The 20,533-nt window shown below is 39.4% G+C and overlaps 2 protein-coding genes across 10 annotated transcripts in view; one reads left to right on the forward strand and one right to left on the reverse strand.

Annotated features, from left to right (window-relative positions):
- Positions 1–20,533, forward strand: part of LOC135477754 (5'-AMP-activated protein kinase subunit gamma-1-like) — a 239,971-nt gene that overhangs the window by 173,865 nt on the left and 45,573 nt on the right. The window contains exon 1 of one of the 9 annotated variants that reach the window (XM_064757951.1): positions 19,500–20,376. The exons of the other annotated variants lie outside the window; for them this stretch is intronic. Coding sequence (XP_064614021.1) covers positions 20,311–20,376 — 66 coding nt within the window. The 5' untranslated portion in view covers positions 19,500–20,310. Of the gene's footprint in view, positions 1–19,499; positions 20,377–20,533 lie in introns of those variants that run through there. 9 annotated transcript variants of the gene reach the window in all.
- On the reverse strand, positions 1,980–13,143 carry LOC135477907 (uncharacterized). The gene is made up of 7 exons (XM_064758121.1): positions 13,031–13,143; positions 9,734–9,941; positions 8,277–8,373; positions 7,511–7,668; positions 6,775–6,995; positions 5,316–5,499; positions 1,980–2,277 (listed from the first exon to the last, which is right to left on the reverse strand). The coding sequence occupies exons 2-7, from the start codon at positions 9,933–9,935 to the stop codon at positions 2,087–2,089; spliced, it is 1,053 nt and encodes a 350-aa protein (XP_064614191.1). The 5' UTR covers positions 9,936–9,941; positions 13,031–13,143; the 3' UTR covers positions 1,980–2,086.

Raw genomic sequence — 20,533 nt, forward strand, 5'->3', positions numbered from 1 at the left:
ACTAATGTGCTCTTGATGCAGATGCCTTCTAAATGTCTCCCCTGAGTGATGTTAGAGACACCAGAGCAAACATAAGGCTTTAACCTGATACAAGGCTTTCTGCATGTCCTGAGGGTCACATTAGGCCAGTCAATAAAATTTTCTGTTTGTGATACATGGCCATTTATTTAAATGCGTTTGACCTAAAAATTGTGTTGTACGTGTAGCGTAGATTATATGTAATTTTGCTTCCAGGATAATTTTAAGATCAACAGAACTCTCACTATTGGGAAAGTTGAGTCACTCAGCCATGGAAGAAGTTTTAGGTTATTTACGGTACTGGTATTTATTTATGTTTTACAGAACCGCACTGGTTCAGTTGAGATTGCACTGATCTCCCAAGGAGCAGCCGGGAAATTCAATTCTGACAGTGCTTATGACACAATATAGACACTAATACCTAAGGCTTCATCACCTGTTTTGGAAATTTCCATCCACTGGTAAATGTACCCTTGGAGAATAGTAGCTTTCTGTTTGGCTCTGGATTGATGGCATTTTCCCATGTTTCATTCTGGTAATTCAGTGTCAGCAGGTACTGGTGTTTTGTTGTGGTTAGCAGTAAAGTCAAGAGCCTGATTCCCCAACCTCAGCTGTTCACTCTTTCTCACTGCCTTTTTGGCCAAATATAAAGCTGTTGGGTATGTCTGGCCATTTAGATGATGTAGCTGATATGGAGATAGGCTGGAGATCCACTTTCCATCCACCAGTATGAGGTATATGTTAAAGGGGCTTTTTGTTTCATGGAAGGGGGGGGGAGGAGGAGGAGGGATGTGTGGGAATTAAAATTTGTCAGTAATACTGCTTCTGACGCCCCCCCACCCTCCAAATTCACCCAGAAAATATGCATTATTAGGAGCAAATAAGGATCTTGATATATTACTTTGGGGCCTGAGACTCGAAGGGTATCATCCATTCCTGCCTCCCGTACAAACTTGAATAGACTGTTCTGTGATCAATAGAACTGTCAGAAACCGGAGGAATGAGTCATTTATCCAAGAGCAGAATTTTACATGTAGGCCATTGAAGGAGGGTGGTTTAGTAAATAATGGTGGGTGAGCCGATCAATCGTGTTACCTGGTGCTTGCTTTAACAATGTAGTCACATTACCATATAACTGCGCTCGCTGTGAGTTCATGCCCAGCTCACGCTGGCTCCCTCTCCGGGCGTACGTGGGAAGGTCTTGCAGCAACCGGCAGATGGTCGTGGGTTTCCCTCCCGCCATACTACTGGCCGCCGGCATATAAGTGAAATGTTCTTAATTATGGCGTAAAATGCCAATCAAATAAGTAAATAACTCTTAACCCCCAAGAAACATAAAAGCATTGGACCAATATTGGCACGCTGACACGTATTCAATTGGGCCATTTGGGGAAACAATTATCGGACCAATACACGTTTTGCACAGTGGCGCGGCACTGGTCCAGTACTGGTTTGGGAATTTCACCATTATGTATCCATTTTTAAACATGCATTGGACCAGTGTAGTAATACATTGATTGGCCCAGAGTTGCATAAAGTTATTAGGCCAATACAGCGCCAATCTTTGTAAGAATAGGGCCAGTACAGTACATTTAGAATTGGGCCAATGTACTCTTTGCTCATAACTGGTCCTAAACAGATATAGTGAAGACCCAGAATGCTTATCCCCAATCAAATCCATTGCTTTTCCTAGGAATAAAAGTAATCATTCAGCGACATTTGTTAAATTGATATTTGCAGTAACCCTACCTTGATATTTTTTTAACCTTTTTCTATTGGTCGACAAGAAAGCAACATATATGCCAAACAGTACGACTGTCAAAACCTTCGGCTTTAAGGTTGAAAATGTTACCATAACGGCTCTTGGCAAAAGGTTTGATGAAGAATACAAACTGGTGGGAGACCAGTGAATCACCAAAACAGTTTCAGAACTTATTTACATTTATAAAGTAAGGAACTCAACCAACATGTATATGTAAGTTTCAAATAGTTTAATTGATCCCACCTGCACCAATGGCACAAAAAGAGTTGACTCTTAAATCAAGCACAGGAAAATAGCTCGGACCGATCAAAGTTCATTTTCAGTGATTTCAGCGATTTTGCTGTTTTCCGAAACAGTCACTACTGACACAGTGGCTTGAGACTCAGCGCGCCTCTTCCTGCCCCCATGCCTGTCGCAGGCGTTGCGAAGCCATATCATCATTTCTCTCTCGACCTGGTCTTCTGTTGTTTTGAAGGCAACGTTCTTCAGCATCGCTTCTGTGAACACACATTTCACAAGGCAAATTAACTGCCAGTTTCTTTGAATACAACTGTATCGAAATAACTACACGTCAACATGTATAGAATCATCCTAGGCAAACTGAAAGTTTCTGAGAATAAGCCCATTTAAAGAAACAAAACAACTGGCTTTCAAATTATCCAATTCGAGATGGTTTGAGATCACGGGATGTCTTTATGAGGCCAGCTTGTACTACTGATCATGTGAATAATTTGTATGCATTCACACTCAAAAAATATCACATAGGCCTTACTCAAGATGCTGAGGGGCAAGCATACTTAAACTAAAGGGGCACCTCAGACGGTTGGGTAACCTAACTTTACCCATTTATAGCTACTTCTGATAAAAATGGCACTTTCAAGGCAAATTTTGGAAGGACAGTGTCAAGAGGTCGGATTCTGTAATACGGTTGATTAGAACTGGTCATAATTTTTCATGAACATTATTCATTCGCCTGTTTGCCGATCCCATTCTGCTACTCTTGTCGGAATAAAATACTGTTTATTGTTTTCTCACAATAGCGTACCTTATACCGACGACACAACACAGCATCAAGACAAACACCAGTGTAAATGACATCACAGTACAATGCACAAGTGACATTAAGCCATCTTTCCTACGTCGGTTACACTATTAAGGTTTTGTATATGCCGCTCTTTTAATGTATCTGTTTTTCCAATCTTATAAAATGACAAGTTCAACTAAATCCCTTTATAGTATGTAACGAGTTTTGTAACCAGCAGTAATTGACCAATCCAATAACCAAGAAATTACTTAAAGGGGCTATACCGGATATTTTCAGCAAAAAAAAATTGATAGTCACAAATCAATCAAATCTTATGTTATTGGTAAAGAACTAGGCAAAATAATACTTCCCACCAAAAATCAGCCTCATCCATGCACGTTTTAGCCCGTTGATTAAGTTGATAAAATTGCTAATTCGACCCGAATTAACGGTTTTATTGAACTTTATCTGCTGTTCTAAACACTAAGGCGTGCATCAATGAGCCTGATTTATGGTAGAGGGCAATATTTTGGGCTGTTCTTTAATAATGGCATAGGATTGGATTGATTTGCGACTACCACTTCCACTTTTTGCTGAAAATGTCCGGCATAGCCCGTTTAAAAGAAAAGAAAATAAGGCCTCACCGAAGTTTATCGTCATATGAAAGGCAATAAAAAATTGTTGGTAAAAATATTTTTATTATTTTTCTACGATTTTTCCTCACCAGGTTATAAGCGTTTGAAATTTTAGATTCAATGGAGGCCTGTTTCGGCCATAAAAAGGTCCAGTGATGTCATAATTCTGCTTTCATTTCTGTAGATCATACATGTTGGATGGATACTACGTCTTCGATTAAAATGATTTGGGTGATATTGGCTTGCGTATTAAATCATGAAAGTTTGATGCCGGAATAAACAATTGCTGCGGAATTAACAAATTCCTGTGACGTCACTGGTTCTTCGGTTCTCAATAGGCTTCCATAAAGTCAAATTTTCAAATCCTCATAACTTTGTAAGAAAAAATCGCAGACAATAAATAAAAATATTTTTGTGAACCATTTTTCATTTGAGACTAACTTGTTATCAACCCTTACTATGCTTTTAAGGTCTTTGTGGCATAACAAAAGAATTGGCAGAATACTCTGTGTTCAATTCGGAATTGCAATACCCTTTGTATAATTTGCGAAATGTAGCAAGGTACCTAAATATAGAGTCAAAATGAATTGTATGTCTTTTCTCGGAGTTGTTAACTTGCTATAATAGCAATGTTGATGAGTGGAAATTCTAATATTATAATTTGCGCCCTGCATACTATTACAGGTACTGTTGTGTTATTTGTGTCAACTAACAGCCTAGATAATGGATTATCAAACGGAATTAAGGGAGAAGCCAAGCAACGTTCCAACTGGATAGGCAAAATTGAAACTGGTCCCATTTTATCGGGCTATTTTCAACAGTTTTAACATGAGTGAGATAGGAAAATTTCAATTTTGGACACCCTTCTCAAGAAAAATGACCTCTAAACGGGCAAATTGGACACCTTGCTTCAGATTTCTGGCTAAACCCCTGAGCCGAAGGCTGGAGCCCAAAAACAACTGGGTCAATTCATCAAGGCGACCTGATGACCCTGACAGGATTTATTATGGGAAATAGAAATAAAAGTCTCCTTCAGGGCCTCTAATCAACTACATAATGGACAATCAGTATGGACCAGTTGTTTGAGCGTTCATGCCTGCCGCTTTGCCTGTCAAACAAAAGGTCAATTCTGTAAGATAGTGCATTATTTAAGCGATTGAATCACCTGACAGGATTTTATTTCATTAAGTGTAAGAAAACTAAAGAACCACAATTATCCTAGCTTAAAGGCCTTTCATTCACCTGTATAGTTGCACGCACTTTGAAATTACGACTTGCAACACCACAATCAACTGCCAATTATGGTAGTTACTTGGAGCTGCCATTTTTGATCTCCTAGACTCTTCTTCTTTGTAGGTAGGGATTGTTTCAAGCACTTTTTATGATCAGGACAGTTCAACTTATATTTCTAAAAGCACTGTTACGATCTCCCATCTCTATTAAATGTAACAAAAAGCAACAACATAATTTGAAGGGATAGTACATAAAGAATTTTTTTTAACTTATTCCACGACAGAACATAGTTCAGTTCAATGTTGGCAGCTCCCAGTAATTAGCATAATTAGCAGTTTACCATGCTACCAAAAGTACAACCAACTATAGAATGAGGAACGAAAGCCCTTTTAGCTAGGATACTTGTGGTTCTTTAGTTTTCTTCCCCTCAAAATACAAGACTGAGGTAAAACAGACAAAATGAACATTCTTCAACTCCAATTAGGTCATGAAAAAAAAAGAGAGAATGAAAAACTATAATATTTAACCCACCAATCACCAATGCGATAGATGGGAAGCAAATTGCCAAGGACCAAAATGCAGGCACATAAACTTTGTCCAGGATACATTAATATCAAAAACAAATGCTCAGTAAAATGCTTACTTTTCATTGCAGCGCATAGGCGCAGACCACCAAATGCTCTCTTCGGTTCAGTCTGCTGACCTTTCCAGCCCTTCCTCCCTGCCCAATTAAGGTTCAGAGCAACATTATGGGATATGGTTTGAGACATCACCCGTCTGGTCGCCTCCTTAAGATTAGAACCCCCGATGAGGCTGAGTTGATTGACCTACAATAATATTACATACTGGTATAATAACCTTGTGTTGTAAAGCCAAAATAGCATTGATGGTTACCTATATTGTTTTTTTTACATCCTGAAGGTGATGCTAAGTGAAAATTTTCAAGCTGTAAAGCAATACAGTTGTTTGCCAAAAGTTGGCTAGGGTGGTGATGGGTTGGGTGGGAGTCAAGTGCTACTTCTTTGAACATGAAGCTGCGCTAACAAAAAACCCCTGGACCCGAGGGCTCAAGTAATACTAAGTGAATTCATCCCTCCTAATGCTTATCTGAGCCATGTTTATATGTGAGTATAAATTGTGCTTGAATAATAAATTGAAATTGAAATTATCACTCTAACTCCCCATACTAATTCTATTCATCAATCCTTAAGGTGAAACATCTCATGTTCCTGAAATATCATCTTGCAAATTCTGTGATGTTACTCAAGCTGCCTTACCTTATTTTCTTTCTTAACGGCACCTTAACATACTGCCACACCCAACCCCCTGTCCATTTTCCATAATAGACCATCTTTATGTACTGCCATTGCCCTTCCAATCCTCTTCCGTTAATCATTATTATGTACCAAGCCTCTCCCCTAAATCCCCCGCCGCTGATAATAGTAGGCCTAATGTACCATGCTTCCCCCCCCCCCCTCCCCATCCAAATCAGCCGCTGTGGACCATATTTATCTATGTACTCCCTCCTCCATAGATTATTATGTACCATAAGACCTCCCACCCATGTCCCCCGCCCTCTACATCTACCGGCAGCCATAGGAAGGTAGAAAAAACACATAGAATAAAGTATAAGGCACAATAGTGACATAAAATTGCCATACCAGTACAAAAAAATTATCAGCCCACCAAGTTTCATTGAGGTAACTCAATTGGTTTTGACCACGACAATACCATTTGGAAAACACTGTAGCAGCTGGATCCAAATAAGAAATCCATCATGTCCACGAAGTTTCAACTCCGGAAATATCTGCAGCCATGTAACACCCAAGACGAGATGACCATCCCAGCATGGCATCCGTTTTGTTTACCACGTTACAAGAGAATCCTGTGATGAGTTTAGGAGCAGATGCGTTGACAAGCTCTCTTGCAGGTATAGGCACATACTGTCCAAAATCGGACAAGAATTTACTATCATTAATATCTATCATAATAGGGCAAAAACTTCAGAAATAATTGAAGCAGCATCTTGAAGTACGAGAAGATGAGTTGTCAGCTTAAGCTTGCTTACAGATAGATGAACAGACAGACATCAACAAACTTACCAGTGATTTAGCAATTTCTTTATCTTCAATTTTGTTTTCCATTCCATCCAGCTCTTCCATGGACTTTATTGGAAAGGTATCCATCACATCTATGGTGCCACTTGATGCCTCTTTGCTGATCATCATGTTCAGCAGCTGTCTTTGGGACAAAACCTCTTTGCGGACTTCATCCAAAGATACCTGGACAGCACTGATAGCCTTTAGTATTTCTCTGTCTGTGGCTGAAAAAAGAGCATTATAACTATATTTAATGTACACGCTGTTTAGATTTAATGAAATCTGTCTACAGCTAGTGTTATTTGTTGTCACACAACTTTCAAGATCAGGCTGTTGATTTAGTTACATCATCGGTCCTTTCAGTGCGATGTGTCAGTGCGTGATGTACCGGTATTTATGCTGTTGACTAATCACATTACCTGCACAATGATTGTCTTTTTGCATTTTTGATACTATTTTGTGTACTTCACGCGTGTATTCTCGAATTCCGACTCATATCTATCGACCACAGCCTTGTGGCACTTGAATGTAAACAAATCTCCCTTGCTTGTCGCCCCTGCTTTTCAGAACGTCGCGACGTCATCAGTACGCTGCTTTATTCATACTTGCCCCTGATGACACATATTCCAGTTGATGCTGTTTATGGTTGTTTTAACGAATATTAAAAATGTGGCATTTGACCTTGAACTCCAAAAACAAGCCTTACATGTTAAATTTGTGTAAGATAGGGACACGGTACCTTGTCGATTGTCCAGTTGTATACCAGCAGGAACATGGAGGCTTGGAAAAGGTGGGACTGGCAGGGCTGGGGGGAGATGTTTGCGTTTAACTGGTCCGGCAACAGCTTCATCATCACCATCATCGTCTGTGTCGCTGTATAGTGTTCGCTCTTTGCGCCTGTACAGTAAGGCAATCGGTGCATTATAACATGTGTACATTATTGTTCACTATCAAATTATGATAGTGCTCTTGTCAGAAAAAAAATGCGAGTTTGGAAGCAGCGCGATCTTAATTTGCTCTGTGAAGCAAGGCTGAGATCGTTCCTTTCAGTATTTCTGTTATATGATGGCGAGTCAGTATTTCTGGGCATCCCCGGGTGGAAGAAACCCCTGGAAGAAACCAGGGTAAACCACCGACCATTGGCAAGTCACTGACAACTTCTCCACATAATCAAAGGTGGACAGCAGGAGGTCTCAAACGAATTGCAGTCCATTAATACCAATATTACCTGATTTTTCTTGGTACTTACAAGCGTTGTCGTCCACCTTGCAAAAGATAGCCTCATAACCAATCAGCCAAACGGCCTGGAATGAGAGAAACATTCCCTGACACTATGGGAAATCGATCCCGGGATGTCTTGACCAGCACTTCAGCAGCCAAGAGCGCTAGCCACTACTCCATGGCTGTGGGCGATAGTGTTTTAAGTTTTGATTTGTTTCTCTTTATTCTTTACAGGAGACTTATTGTTGTAATAGTGTTGTTTTAATGCTGTTCTCTCTATGTACCTTCTTGCACCCTTCCCCATTCCAACTTCATCATCTGTTTGTATGTCTGAGGTTTCCTCGGCCATTCGAAGCTTTCTTCTGCCATCCTCATAGCTATCTGCATGGAAAATGCAGAACATTTGACTGACTGACTGATTACAGTCCATTTTTATTACACCGTACTCATGAGTATTTCCCTTATATGACAGAAGGTCAGTATTTATGGTTGGGTGGAAAAAAACCAGGGAAAAACCACCAGTTGACCACCAGTTGACCTTTGGCAAGTCACCGACAACTTCCCTCCTGTATTATACAGTGATGGAATGCGCTAGTTCTCCAGCAAATGCGGCTCTGTTTTCACAGCGCTACTAGCATCATTGTTCTCGAAAAGTTTGAATTTGCATCCCAACATGTTGATCACTGGCTTCCCTGCGCCACGGCCCACAGGCAAGAATATCTGAATTAGGCGATAAGATGATAGATCAATTGTGGTTTAAACCTGACTGACCAATTGTGGTTTATCCCAGCATATTCTGGGACTTTGCTGTGGGGGGCATTTGTTCCCCAAGGCCTGGCACCTATGCATTTCATTTTCATATTGTCCATTGTTATGTGTAAACAATACAGCGAACCGAGTTTTCTCAATTTCTTAGTTGTCAACACTTAAACAAGTATTTATTTTTACCTAATTCTGTTCAAACCGCGCTGCTAAGGGGCATGTGTGGTAGCATATTTGCAATCACATGAACAGTTAGAATAAAACCCTGTCTGAGGTAAGTGACAGGGAGACATTTTCATTCGGCTGTGTGAGCCAAATATCCCAATGTCTCACACACGTCACTGCTTTGGTTATTCTCTTTCCGCTGTACGTTCATTTTGTTTTGTTTTAACATCATTTAAGTATTCAATATTACCTTACATGTATTTGCACAACGGCCACCAACTTCATACATTGAGGAAACTAGAGCACTAGAAGTAAACCATTGCTTTGTTGCACACTTGTGATACCAGTGAAACATTGCTGCACCAATATAAGATGCTTAATTGCTATCGTTAGAGGCTATCGGTGCAGCACCTGAGATGAATTTTTTGCATGACACTTTCTGCACGACCTGTAAAACAATGCATGGAAAACCTGCCTCAAGTCATTCATCTGAGTGTGTTGTCGGCGAACATGATTGTAATGATTCACCATCACAGAGGTTTTTTTCATTTTTTGATATCAAAAAGGAATACATTGGAGCTATTTTCTGATGGTTTGAAGGTCAAAACTGCCCCATGAATGTACAGTTCTGCAGCCTGCAGGTAACAAGAGACTAATTAATATGTGGTTTACACGTCTTAAAATGGTTAGTTTTTCCCTTTGAAGTATATGCAGCATTATTTAGAACCTTAGAATCACCATTTTCTGAACTGTATGTCTGACATGTAATATAATGAGTTAAAATTAATAATGAAACGTTTTACATGATACTCACCACAAGCAGACAGGATGCGAATGCTGTAACTTGGCCAAGTTTTGTCAGCTGCTACTCTGTCTTTTACAGCTTTAGTTACGTTAGACATATTGCGATACGGTGGCCAAAAAGTTTTTGTCTGAGACTGTAACCAGTTGGAAGCAACAAGCTCTACTTCATCCGTCTCCACAAAAACTACGACGGCATACATTGTCAATGACATGTATGTCTGTAAATAAGAAAGGATTCACAAATTCAGTACATTTACACAAATCACAATTACATTTGGGGTGTATGTCACATACAACATTGTTCTTCAATTCTTTTATAGTCCTTCACTAGACTTTTAGAAACAATAATTAAACAGTGTCATGATTAGGCTAGTTCAAGCTTGGAAAGGTTTAAATACATGTATGTACAGTATGTAGATATTTATTGTCTAATAACTGAAGTACATTTCCATTTTCAATGACAATCCCTCTAGTTGGTCCTCTAATGTTTTCACAAATATTAGAAACTTGAACCACAGTATCATTAAATCAATATACATACATACATATATATTGGCAATGTCTGGGAAATAGAAAGTTATGGTAAGGCAGGCATTTGGGGCTTTCTCAACAAAAAGATTTGATCAAATTATCGCTCTTGGATTAAATTTAAAAAACACACAAAAAAGACTATTGCTACTGATTCTACATGTATAAGACTCCAACCCTGCATAATGTCACGTGTATATCACTTTTCTGTACCTAACAGCTGTGAATAAGAGGAATTGCGACATGTACAGTTTTATATGGCAACAACACATATTTCCGAACCACTTCCTGGATGGGAGCAACATGGAGTTTGTCACAGAGGTCGGTGACCATGTGGATGTTGATTTCACTTGAATTGAGAGGGTAAGAGAAAAATGGTCTACATGATCTGAATGACTGATAAACCACCAGTACATCTCCACCACAATACAAAATATTTTTGATGAGGCAAACCTTTGACCCTACCCCAACACAATTGTTGCCGGTTTCTGTTACAACACAGAAATGGTCCAGTTCAACTTCTGTGTATTGGACACAGTTCTGGTATTTATATCCCTGTGGAATTGGACCAAGAAAATGTTGCTTTTTCAGTCCACCATCAGCAGCTGTGGGCAATGTAGCAGCTGAGGGAGATATCTGAGAGATCTCTTTCAGTCTTGCGACAAGCTGCTGTAATGGCAAGCTTTTCTTCCGCACAAGCCGCTTCAGAGTTTTCAGGTGGTTTTCAAAAGGAAATGCTGATATTGTGTCAAGAGGACCATGTATTTTCACCTCTTGAGCAAGGTGGACCAGATTATGGACATTGTACACGACCTGGTCAGCACCGTAAAGGTGCGCAAAGTGTTGGACAAAGCTTACTAGAAGCTCATGTGCATAGCCCACTAACTGATAGCAGAGAGACGGACTTATAAGTATGGTAATTCCGACTGAGAGCAGAAGAAAGTTTTTGTACAACTCATCAGCGATACTGTCCTTTAAAACAACAGTTCCTGTGTACAAAAGAAACATGCGGAATTCTGTTGCCTTCCATCGGTCTATCTCTGACAGTGAACGGGGTTTTCGTGCAAACTCCTTAGGTATAAATTTACACATGTGAAGCAAGGCAGCTGAAATGCGTAATTTTGTCTGAGGCCCTAAGCGAATTGTAAGTGGACCCCTTATCAGTAACACAAGGATACGACGCATTACACCGAGGCACACTAAGTGCATATAGTCAATTGGAAACTGTGACACCATAGAGAACAAATTGCAAAGCGGACTTGTTCCAGTGTGATGGTTCTTATCTTCCTGCTTTTCAAATGATTCATCAGTTCGCAGCGTTGCATGAGTTTCAGGAAATGTCATTTTCCCATTATACACGCCTTTTTGCGTACATTTTTCACATGCGGAATAACCTGCGTGACACTTGATTTGTTTGATAAAGGCACGTGCTGGTGCATCACAGATGAAGGATGTTATGTTAATCTGGTAATGCCTACCTTTGTATTGTATCCCCTCTAGTTTTAGCTTTGTATACTCTGTGATAAAATCTTTCAAAAATTTAGAAGGATCCTTTGGTTTTTCTTGTCCAACAAACAACCCAATGACAAACGGCTGGCATTTTGCTTCATTTTGTATCATTCCCAAAATAGGCCACAGCTGAGTGTTACTACTTTTGAAAATGGGGAGTCCATCCGTATTCACCTGAACATCTATGACTTTGATACATTCCATATTTTTGTTCAATTCTATCCTTCGAATTACACAACCTTGGAGTCCAAAATGATAGTAAGAACCCCCACATATCTGCTTTATCCCCACAACATGTCCAGTATCCAAAAGAGTCCTGGGGTCTTTAGGTAAATTTGGATGATGGTTTCTAAGTAAGACTAATAGCCTGCCAACTGCTGTGTGAGTGATGTTATTTTCAACTGCCCATGCAGCTAACAAATCTGACGACAAAACATTTTCTTCCTCTGAATCAGTACTACCGCAATCATTAAATCTATCACTGTCTACATCCATTGTTGGTATGCTGTTAGGAAATGTCCCTTCATTGTCTATTATGTCATATAATACATCATTGGTTTCTGCTTTGTCTGTGAATGTATTATTTTGTTTGGAGCTAGCATTAATGTCGGTAGTGGTATTGTCAACGGAACAAGTGGCAGTATTGATAGAGACATCGGCTGTAGTACGGCTACTACTGCCAATGCCAGATGGAGTAGTACTACTGGTACTTCCACTAGATTGATCATTGTTAATACAGACAAATTCTTGACCTTTCACCAAACCATGCTCCAAAGCTGTCTGTCTACTTTGCTGGCCTTTAAGCTGACATGACCTTGAACTATTTTGAGCAATGCTTATATTGGACAGATATTTATTTACATTTTCATGTATCCGCCTTCTTTTAGTCCAGTACGACATATTGTCAACTGACTTTGTTTAATAAGTCACATGTACTCACTATTTTAGTGATTCACTGATTGCAATCTGTGTCAATAAATAAGCATGGCATCAAAAACGAAGTAAAGAATGCAGCATGTCTGCTTTAGCCTTTACAATTTCAGTGCTTCCCAATGATTGACAATGTCCCCATGTAAATTTATCCTTGTCCGTGCCAAACTGATAATATAGGTAGACAGGGCCTTCGTTTGGCCTACTCGTATGTATCTATAATCTAGAAATTGAAAATGGAAAGTGAAAGTGAAATGTACTGAATTGCCGTCACTCATTATGTTTTTGTAACAGTCTGTAGTTTTTACGTTTTCGTGATAAAAGTTCGAGACAATCTTACCGTAGCTCTAGGTAGCAGCCGACAGCTTTCTTGGCGCCAGATCCCAGAATTCACTGTTACAGAATGTTCGTTAAGGAATGGCTATCCTCCGGTCCGGCATTGGCCCGGTATCACGCCGGTGAGCGCGCCGGAACAGAACGTCTCGTACATTTTAGGTCTCGTACTTTTGTGCTCGTTAACCCAACAGTACTCGTCAGCCTACATCTTTCGGAGATTTCGCTTAACTCCGGTCAAGGTACGGAAACTCCAAACGTTTTTCCGAGCGCTTACGAGCGAGTCAAATCGGAACATCGCTCGGAGGTTTTCGCTCAACTCCGGTCAGGTGCAACAAGGCACGGAAATCCCCGACCAATGTTTCGAGTTGTGCGAAAACAAAATATGTCATATTTTTATAATATCTACATGCAGCTTTAGCTCCAGAAAACAGTTATTTTCACGTTCCATGTAAACAGAAACTCACATTTGGTTATGTTGAAATATCTCAAGTTTAAATCAGTTGTAATAATCTGCCACTGTATGCTGATAAAAAATAAATAGCCCCCCCCCCCCCCCTAAAAAAAACAAACAAACAAAAAAAAAAGCAGAAAAAAAAACACACACACACAAAAAATCAAAACAAACAAAAAACAAAACACAACTCAATATTATTCTTTTTATTTCTTTGGACCCAGGCCTGTGCAAACTTATCTAAAGAAAATTTTGCGCTTCGTGGGACTTGACGAGATTTTTTAAAGTCTCCATAACGGCAAAGCTTCATTGGGTCAGCAACGGGCAAGTTACGGCGATATTTAATGGCTCAATAATGGCCAGCCAATAATGGCCCGAGGGTGGGTCAGTACATGCTTTGAATATCGGTAAAACTAAACTGGGCCAGCGCTGGGCCAGATATGGCGATCATAACACTGGCAAAATAGCGGCAAGCCGGAAATGGTTCAGCACTGGCCTTGTTAAACTCTCCAACTGCCGGTACTGCCGTAACAAACCGGTTAAGTCCCGGAATTGGACCAGTACATTCATGTTTATTGGGCCGCTACATATTATAGACACATCGTCCCTTCTAGGTTGTAACAGGCAGGCCAAATGTTTTAATTAGATGTATTAATGAGGCAGATGTATGTAATCAAGTTCCACAGTGTTGGCATTTTAGTAGAAGGGCTATTGATGACAAGGATCCAGATGATGGATGATAATTTTTCTGAAACTGCAGCCAATTTTTACAGGGTGTCATTGTCCTCAAATTACAAGACCGAGAAGATCATAAGGAAACCAGTTTTTCTCTCTGGCTTGTAGTTACATCACGCAAATCAAACAATGTTTTCTCGCCAGACATAAAACCACTAATGACACTGCACTGTCAAAAACATTTGTCATCTTTCAAGCAAAATTGTTCAGATCTGCTTGATTAAGGGGTGTTTGTGGCACAGTGGCTAGCTTGATAGTGCAGCACAATAACACAATGACTTCCAAGATTTGCTTTAAATTTTAATATGCCTTGTCTTAGTCATGCCACAAAATGCTCCATCCCACATTTAAGTATTTGAATTTTTTGTTTTTAAGTCCAATAATTAAGCTTACTGAAAACTTTACTTCTTTTGAAAATAATGGTTGTGTTTGCGTGCAAACGCTTGAAAACTGAATTTATTAATGCTACAAACTGTACTAGCTTCTTCTTCATAAACACAGATTTGTCTTTCCTTTAGCTGGTGTGTGTGATATTTGCTTTCCTTGACCCACATTGAACAACCTCAGACTTGAATGTCAACACTAGAACATGCTACAACATACTAGCTGAGCCAGTCAAATCTGGCTTGAACTGGTCTGGCAGAGATCAAAGACAGGATGTCTATTAGAGTTATTCCCCTTGTTTTGTCCTCGTTCAGATTTTGTATTTTTAACCCACAGTTCAATAGCTGCAATGTTTTCATTTTTTTTTTTACATGATTCTCTTCCTGTTTGAATTTACTAACATCGAACTTGACCTGTTCCTTTTTATGAGAAAACTTTTAAGGACGCATAAATGTACCTGTATGTACTAGAAGTCTTAGAGATCATTTTTGAAAAGTATTAATAACTAAAATTTTACATACTTTCTTTTTGTCATTTAGATCTTTATTTTTACCAGCAGTGTATTACATGGATCTTACATTTTTGTGTCACATGTCTTAGAAGAACAAGCCAGAGCAGGGTCTTAGTCACCGAAATTAAAAAATATACACACCCTAAATGAACATAAACTTCATCCATGACTAAGTTGCCAATTTTTCCTGATTCTGAGAGTTCTATTGATTTTAGATTTTGCTTGGAGCATAGGATGATATTCTAATGGAAGTTGTAAGTTTCAGCACCAAAAATCATATTTTGTGACAACCTCTAACGATGCCTCTAACAATGCACCGTTGTGGGCGATGTTTTAGGTCATTTATGGTATGTCCAGAGTCTCATTGAAAATAATCCACTGTTAATTATTAGGGTGAAAATCAACTGGACTTAATCCATGAATGAATTGATGGATTAATGGATGAATGGATTAATGGATGAATGTTTCAAGTATTCCAATTGTTGAAAGAGACAGACACACAAAACATTTTTCGAAAATGAGTTGCTTCCTTTGTCATCGTCGGGGTGTTTACTTAGCTACAGGTATGTACATGATGTACCAAAGCACTTTGGACCAGGAAGCTGTCTTAACTTCAGTTATTATTCTCGGTCTTAGATTTAAACGTAAATGCTACTTTTCACTTTTGTCATGGAAGTATGATACAGCTCATTCAGTCATCAGATGATTCATTCACAATTTTAGCACAATAAAGTGTGTGGAAGTTAAGACCAAGTTTGACGTGGAGGATACATGAAAGAACACTACAAGACAAAGAGTGTGGTGTTTAAGGTGGTGATGAAAGAAAGGCTAAAACAGTGAGAAATTTGTTTTTTTTTTCAGTTCTGAGGCATACTTTCTGTTAATAATCCCTCTATTTTTAGGGGTATTTTCTGTCAGTGCTCTGGAATATTCAGAAATCATGTCATCGATGAACATACATGTACTTAAAATGCAAGATCAGCCCAGGGCCCCCAATTTCCTCCCTCCAATATAGTTATTTTGAAAGCTATCACCACAGCAGGCTTCTCAGTTTCTGGACTGATTACTGGGGCCTTAGGATGACTGTGGTTTAAATACCATTTTTATGCCCCAAAGAATAAAACTAAGAAGCTTTTTTGTGCTTTATGTGTTAGACCATATCCTTAAGGTCACATACAGAAATAAAAACTGAGTGTTTCTTGTATCCTTTAGCTCTGATAGCGTCCTGATTCCAGGAGCCATTGTGATATGTCAGTAAGACTGCTGGCGGAGTGTAAATGTGCTTTGGCTGAAGGTTTATGTACCTGCCTGACTAATGAGCTGTTTGTCACAGTGTGGCCGGACTGACTTACCCACGACGTGAGGCTCTAAATACACAGCTCACACCCACCTGAGCTCAGCTACGTGACCCTTAGACGAGTCACACCTGGACAGTGACAACTGTAAACAGGTTGTTTTAATGATAACACATGTGTGTTGAACAGTCTCTGTTCCAAACTTGAGTGGTTTCAGAGATGAAGTCACGCCTGTCCTCATATTATTTCAGTATTTCATGTATATGTGTGTTGAAAGTTTGGATGATATTCTTGTAAAGGTTAGCATGACAATGGGCTCTGTATTTACATGTGTGCATTGATGTGGGGCTATGGTCTTTAGGGAGACCCTTGAGTAAACACCAGTCAAAGAAATACATACATAAATCTTTAGTGAGATAGAGAGTATATATTCTAACATTTGTTCAAATAATAAAAGGTCTGCCAGCAACCTGCAGATGGTCGTGGGTTCCCAGAGCCCGGTTTCTTCCCACTAAAATGTTGTCCACTATTGTTAAAGTGAAATATTCTAGAGTACAGCGTAAAACATCAATCAAATAAATAAATAAATAAATAAGTAAGTCAAATAATGGTGTGTGATCTTCATTAAGACTGACTTTATGTACATACACATATTTAAGCTTGTTTTATTCATGGATCTTTGACTATTAAGGAACTTTATAAACACGTCAGAAGGGATGAACGCGAACTGTAGGCTGTCATAATCGTGAGTTCAAATCCAGGTTTTGACACCATGTCATTATATGGACAGTAGCTGTAAAATCAGGCTTGAAGATTTACACGACCTGTACTATTAGATACATGACTTTATGGATATGTCCTTATTTGAATATTTTGTTTTCACTTTTATCATTTTTTGATGAAAAATAAAAAAAAGTAAACAGTTGAAGAAGATGTGAATTTATCAAATAAATGAAACATTCATTTGACTATACACTGGAATCGTTTTCACATTTGGAGTGGAGCTGGCAGTAAAATGACCTGTTAGTTTAGTTTCACCAGAGGGTGAGAGCTTAGTATTGACCTGTGCTGCGTGTACCTGTGTCATGTGTAGTATCTGTACAGGGGGATAATCACAGATGTCTGCTTCCTTAGGCTGTACATACCTCCCTGACCACTACACATGTGGTAACCACCTGCACCCATAGACAAGCCCCATGATTCACCTTGGCATTTGCTGATGCCACACAAACACCCATTAGCACTTCTGCGACCTTATCTCTTCTTCACCAAGGTCACGTTAACCCAGGTAAAGCTTTTATACCTCCGTCTGATCTGAGAGATCATTTATTTATTTATTCATTTGACAGGTGTTTTACGTCCTACTCATCTCTGGCCATATTTGGGGAGATTTGCCAGCAACCTGTGAATTGTTGTGGTTTCCCCTGGGCTCTGGTCCGTCACTTCCTACTATAAGGCTGACAGTGAATGTGAAATATTGATGAGTATGGCATAAAACACTAATCAGATAAGCAGATAAATTCATCAGGATGTATTTACCTCATCAGTTCTCATTTCTCAGATTCACAAATTCACTCAAGTATGACCAATCAAGGTAATAAACCCTTTAAACTCAGGATATGCCCACCCCACTATCAGGCGATCAGAATCCCCTGAGGGTACAGTGTGATGCAGACTCTTAGGATGTGTTCTGTTTGCATGACACCAAATAAGACAACAAATTTCCGTAGTTGACGTTTAAGATAAAGCTGTTTCCTGTATTGACATATTTAAGGCATGCCGATTTTAAGAGAAAAAGTTTAAATATTTAAGACTGAGAGTGGATCAAACGTGTAGAGTTGTATATCCCTGAATCCTGAATTCGTCTGTTAAATTGTTAAGAAGGCACAAAATAAACTCATGTGATAAACTCATATTGAGAAATATATGACTCCATGTTTGTCTGGGGTCAAACCTCATCTAATCTCTTGTGCTCTGTTTGCATTTATTGTGGTTTTTCCGTTTTTTGTTCTATTTTGTTTTTGCCCTTTTGAAATATTGTACTCATAATTGTTGAAGCTTTTTGTTGGTCAGTCACGGTGTTTACAAAACTCAAGCATGAGGTTATGGCGCTACATGCTGTTTCACTTTGTAACCATTTCCTCAAAGCTGACGGATAGACAGATAAAATCACCCCCTTTTAATGGATAATGGTTGTTTTGTTTGACAACCATTGGAGAGAGAGTGTCATTATACTATTTAATGTCATCAAAGTTCATGCGGCTCTACCATTGTAGTTAAGTGGGTAACACAGGATTTGTGCACAGTATATTCAGATCAGCACCTGTTTTACTCCTGAGCTTAGAGGTTAAAACTGTGCCTGAAGTGAACAGCAGACCTAATGCATTTACTTCCTGCTGGGGGGAGTTTTTTCATCTGAATTATTTTTACCTTGCCACTGTTGTGAATTACGTGACCTAGTGTTATTTTGTTGCTGGTTTTTCCTCCTATGCCAGTTTTGAGAATAACTGTCTCCATAAGATCATGTGCGCTCAATGGGGGTGGGTGAAGGAGGGGTGGCTAGCACAGTTACTCAGACAACTCTCTCCCCACCCCATCCCCCTTCCCACCCCACCCCTGACCCATGAAATATGTGTGACTAAAGCTAATGAGACAAAAGGGGGTCTAAATAAACTATTACAGTGACCTGGCAAGATTTAAGGCTGACCCAATTCTCACCTGGCACAGGTGTTAGTCCCAGCTATTGTTAGTTACTTGATACCTGACTGCGATGTGCTTAGTTCTCCTCGCAGCGGGGTCTATTTAACCCGGCTTCCTACGCTGATCAGCTCACTTTACAGTCAGGTGTTCAACCAGTGTGTCCAGTGATTATAGGCAGCATCGGTGCTTTAACTAACAAGTTACTGTAGTACATGAGCAGTGTTAAAGCCAAAACTGAGAGAGAATAACTCGTCATCTTTACTCAGTTTTCATCATTTATTTCGTCATTATCTGGAGAATGACTGTATTGGCGACTGACAGTTTTGTGCTCTACGTACACAGTTGAGTTGCAAAATCACTGCCATTTATTCTGTAAGATGGATTGGAAGCTATAGACCATGTGAACTTCTTAGTCACAAACGGCGTGTGTGAAGAAAACGAACCTCCCAACGTTATTCCATGGGAAAATACCTATTTTTGAATCGATATATATCAGCGATCTTTCTGTTGGATTTGTATTAATTCATTCTTTCCAGATAGCCTGAGTTTCGTGACATTATTTTGTATAACTAGGCCTTACTGGTGGCTAGCGAAGTGGCAAAAAGTGACCTTTTCCCCAATGCTTTAACATTGGGCTGCCATTTTGTTTTCGACACGAAAAGGTGGTCACACAACCTCCAACTTACGGCCCGTCTTACAGAATAAGCCAGTGATACACTTATGTCTAGGCCACAATTGTGACTTTTCGTGGGGAAGTCAGTGCGGTTTAATGTAAACAGCATATTGCGGAATCTTCATTGCATTGTTTTAAATGCTGGTGTTTGCAATATCTAAATAGTACAGTATATTGTCTGTACTAGAGGGCCAGAGCTGAGCTAATCCCAGCTTCTCCAGATTAATATCCCAGAGAGCTTTTATAGTGTCTATCAGACAGCTTTGATGAGTTGTGAGTTCAAATCTTGCAAATATCCTGAGATTTTATTATTCTGCAATCATCATCTCAGCTTCATTTACCCAATCATTAACAGTTCTCTGCGCGAGTCCGGGACGACTACAGCTACACATATTAGCTGATTACATCCGTGTACTACATTAGACTTGAGTAGGCTGTCAGCTGTCAGCTTGTAGCCTTGTTCCTGAGGTAGAACAGTCCCTCTGATCATACATACCTGACTGACGTACTTAATCTATACCATACAAGCCATAGGATGCTTCTTGTCGGTTGGGTAAAGTTAAAATGGAGATGTCACGGAAAGAACAAGAAGAAAAAGAAGGTGAGACTGTCTACTTCGTTAAAAACATGTGCTGATGAAGACTAGTTTGGTTTAATACTATTAAAGACAAGTAAATTGGTATCATACAATTTTAAACGTTTTAATGTATAAAATGTGGTCAGAATTGCTTGAACATATACCTGCACCCTTTCATTAC

This window comes from Liolophura sinensis, chromosome 11, assembly GCF_032854445.1.
Source record: "Liolophura sinensis isolate JHLJ2023 chromosome 11, CUHK_Ljap_v2, whole genome shotgun sequence".
NCBI lineage: Eukaryota > Metazoa > Mollusca > Polyplacophora > Chitonida > Chitonidae > Liolophura > Liolophura sinensis.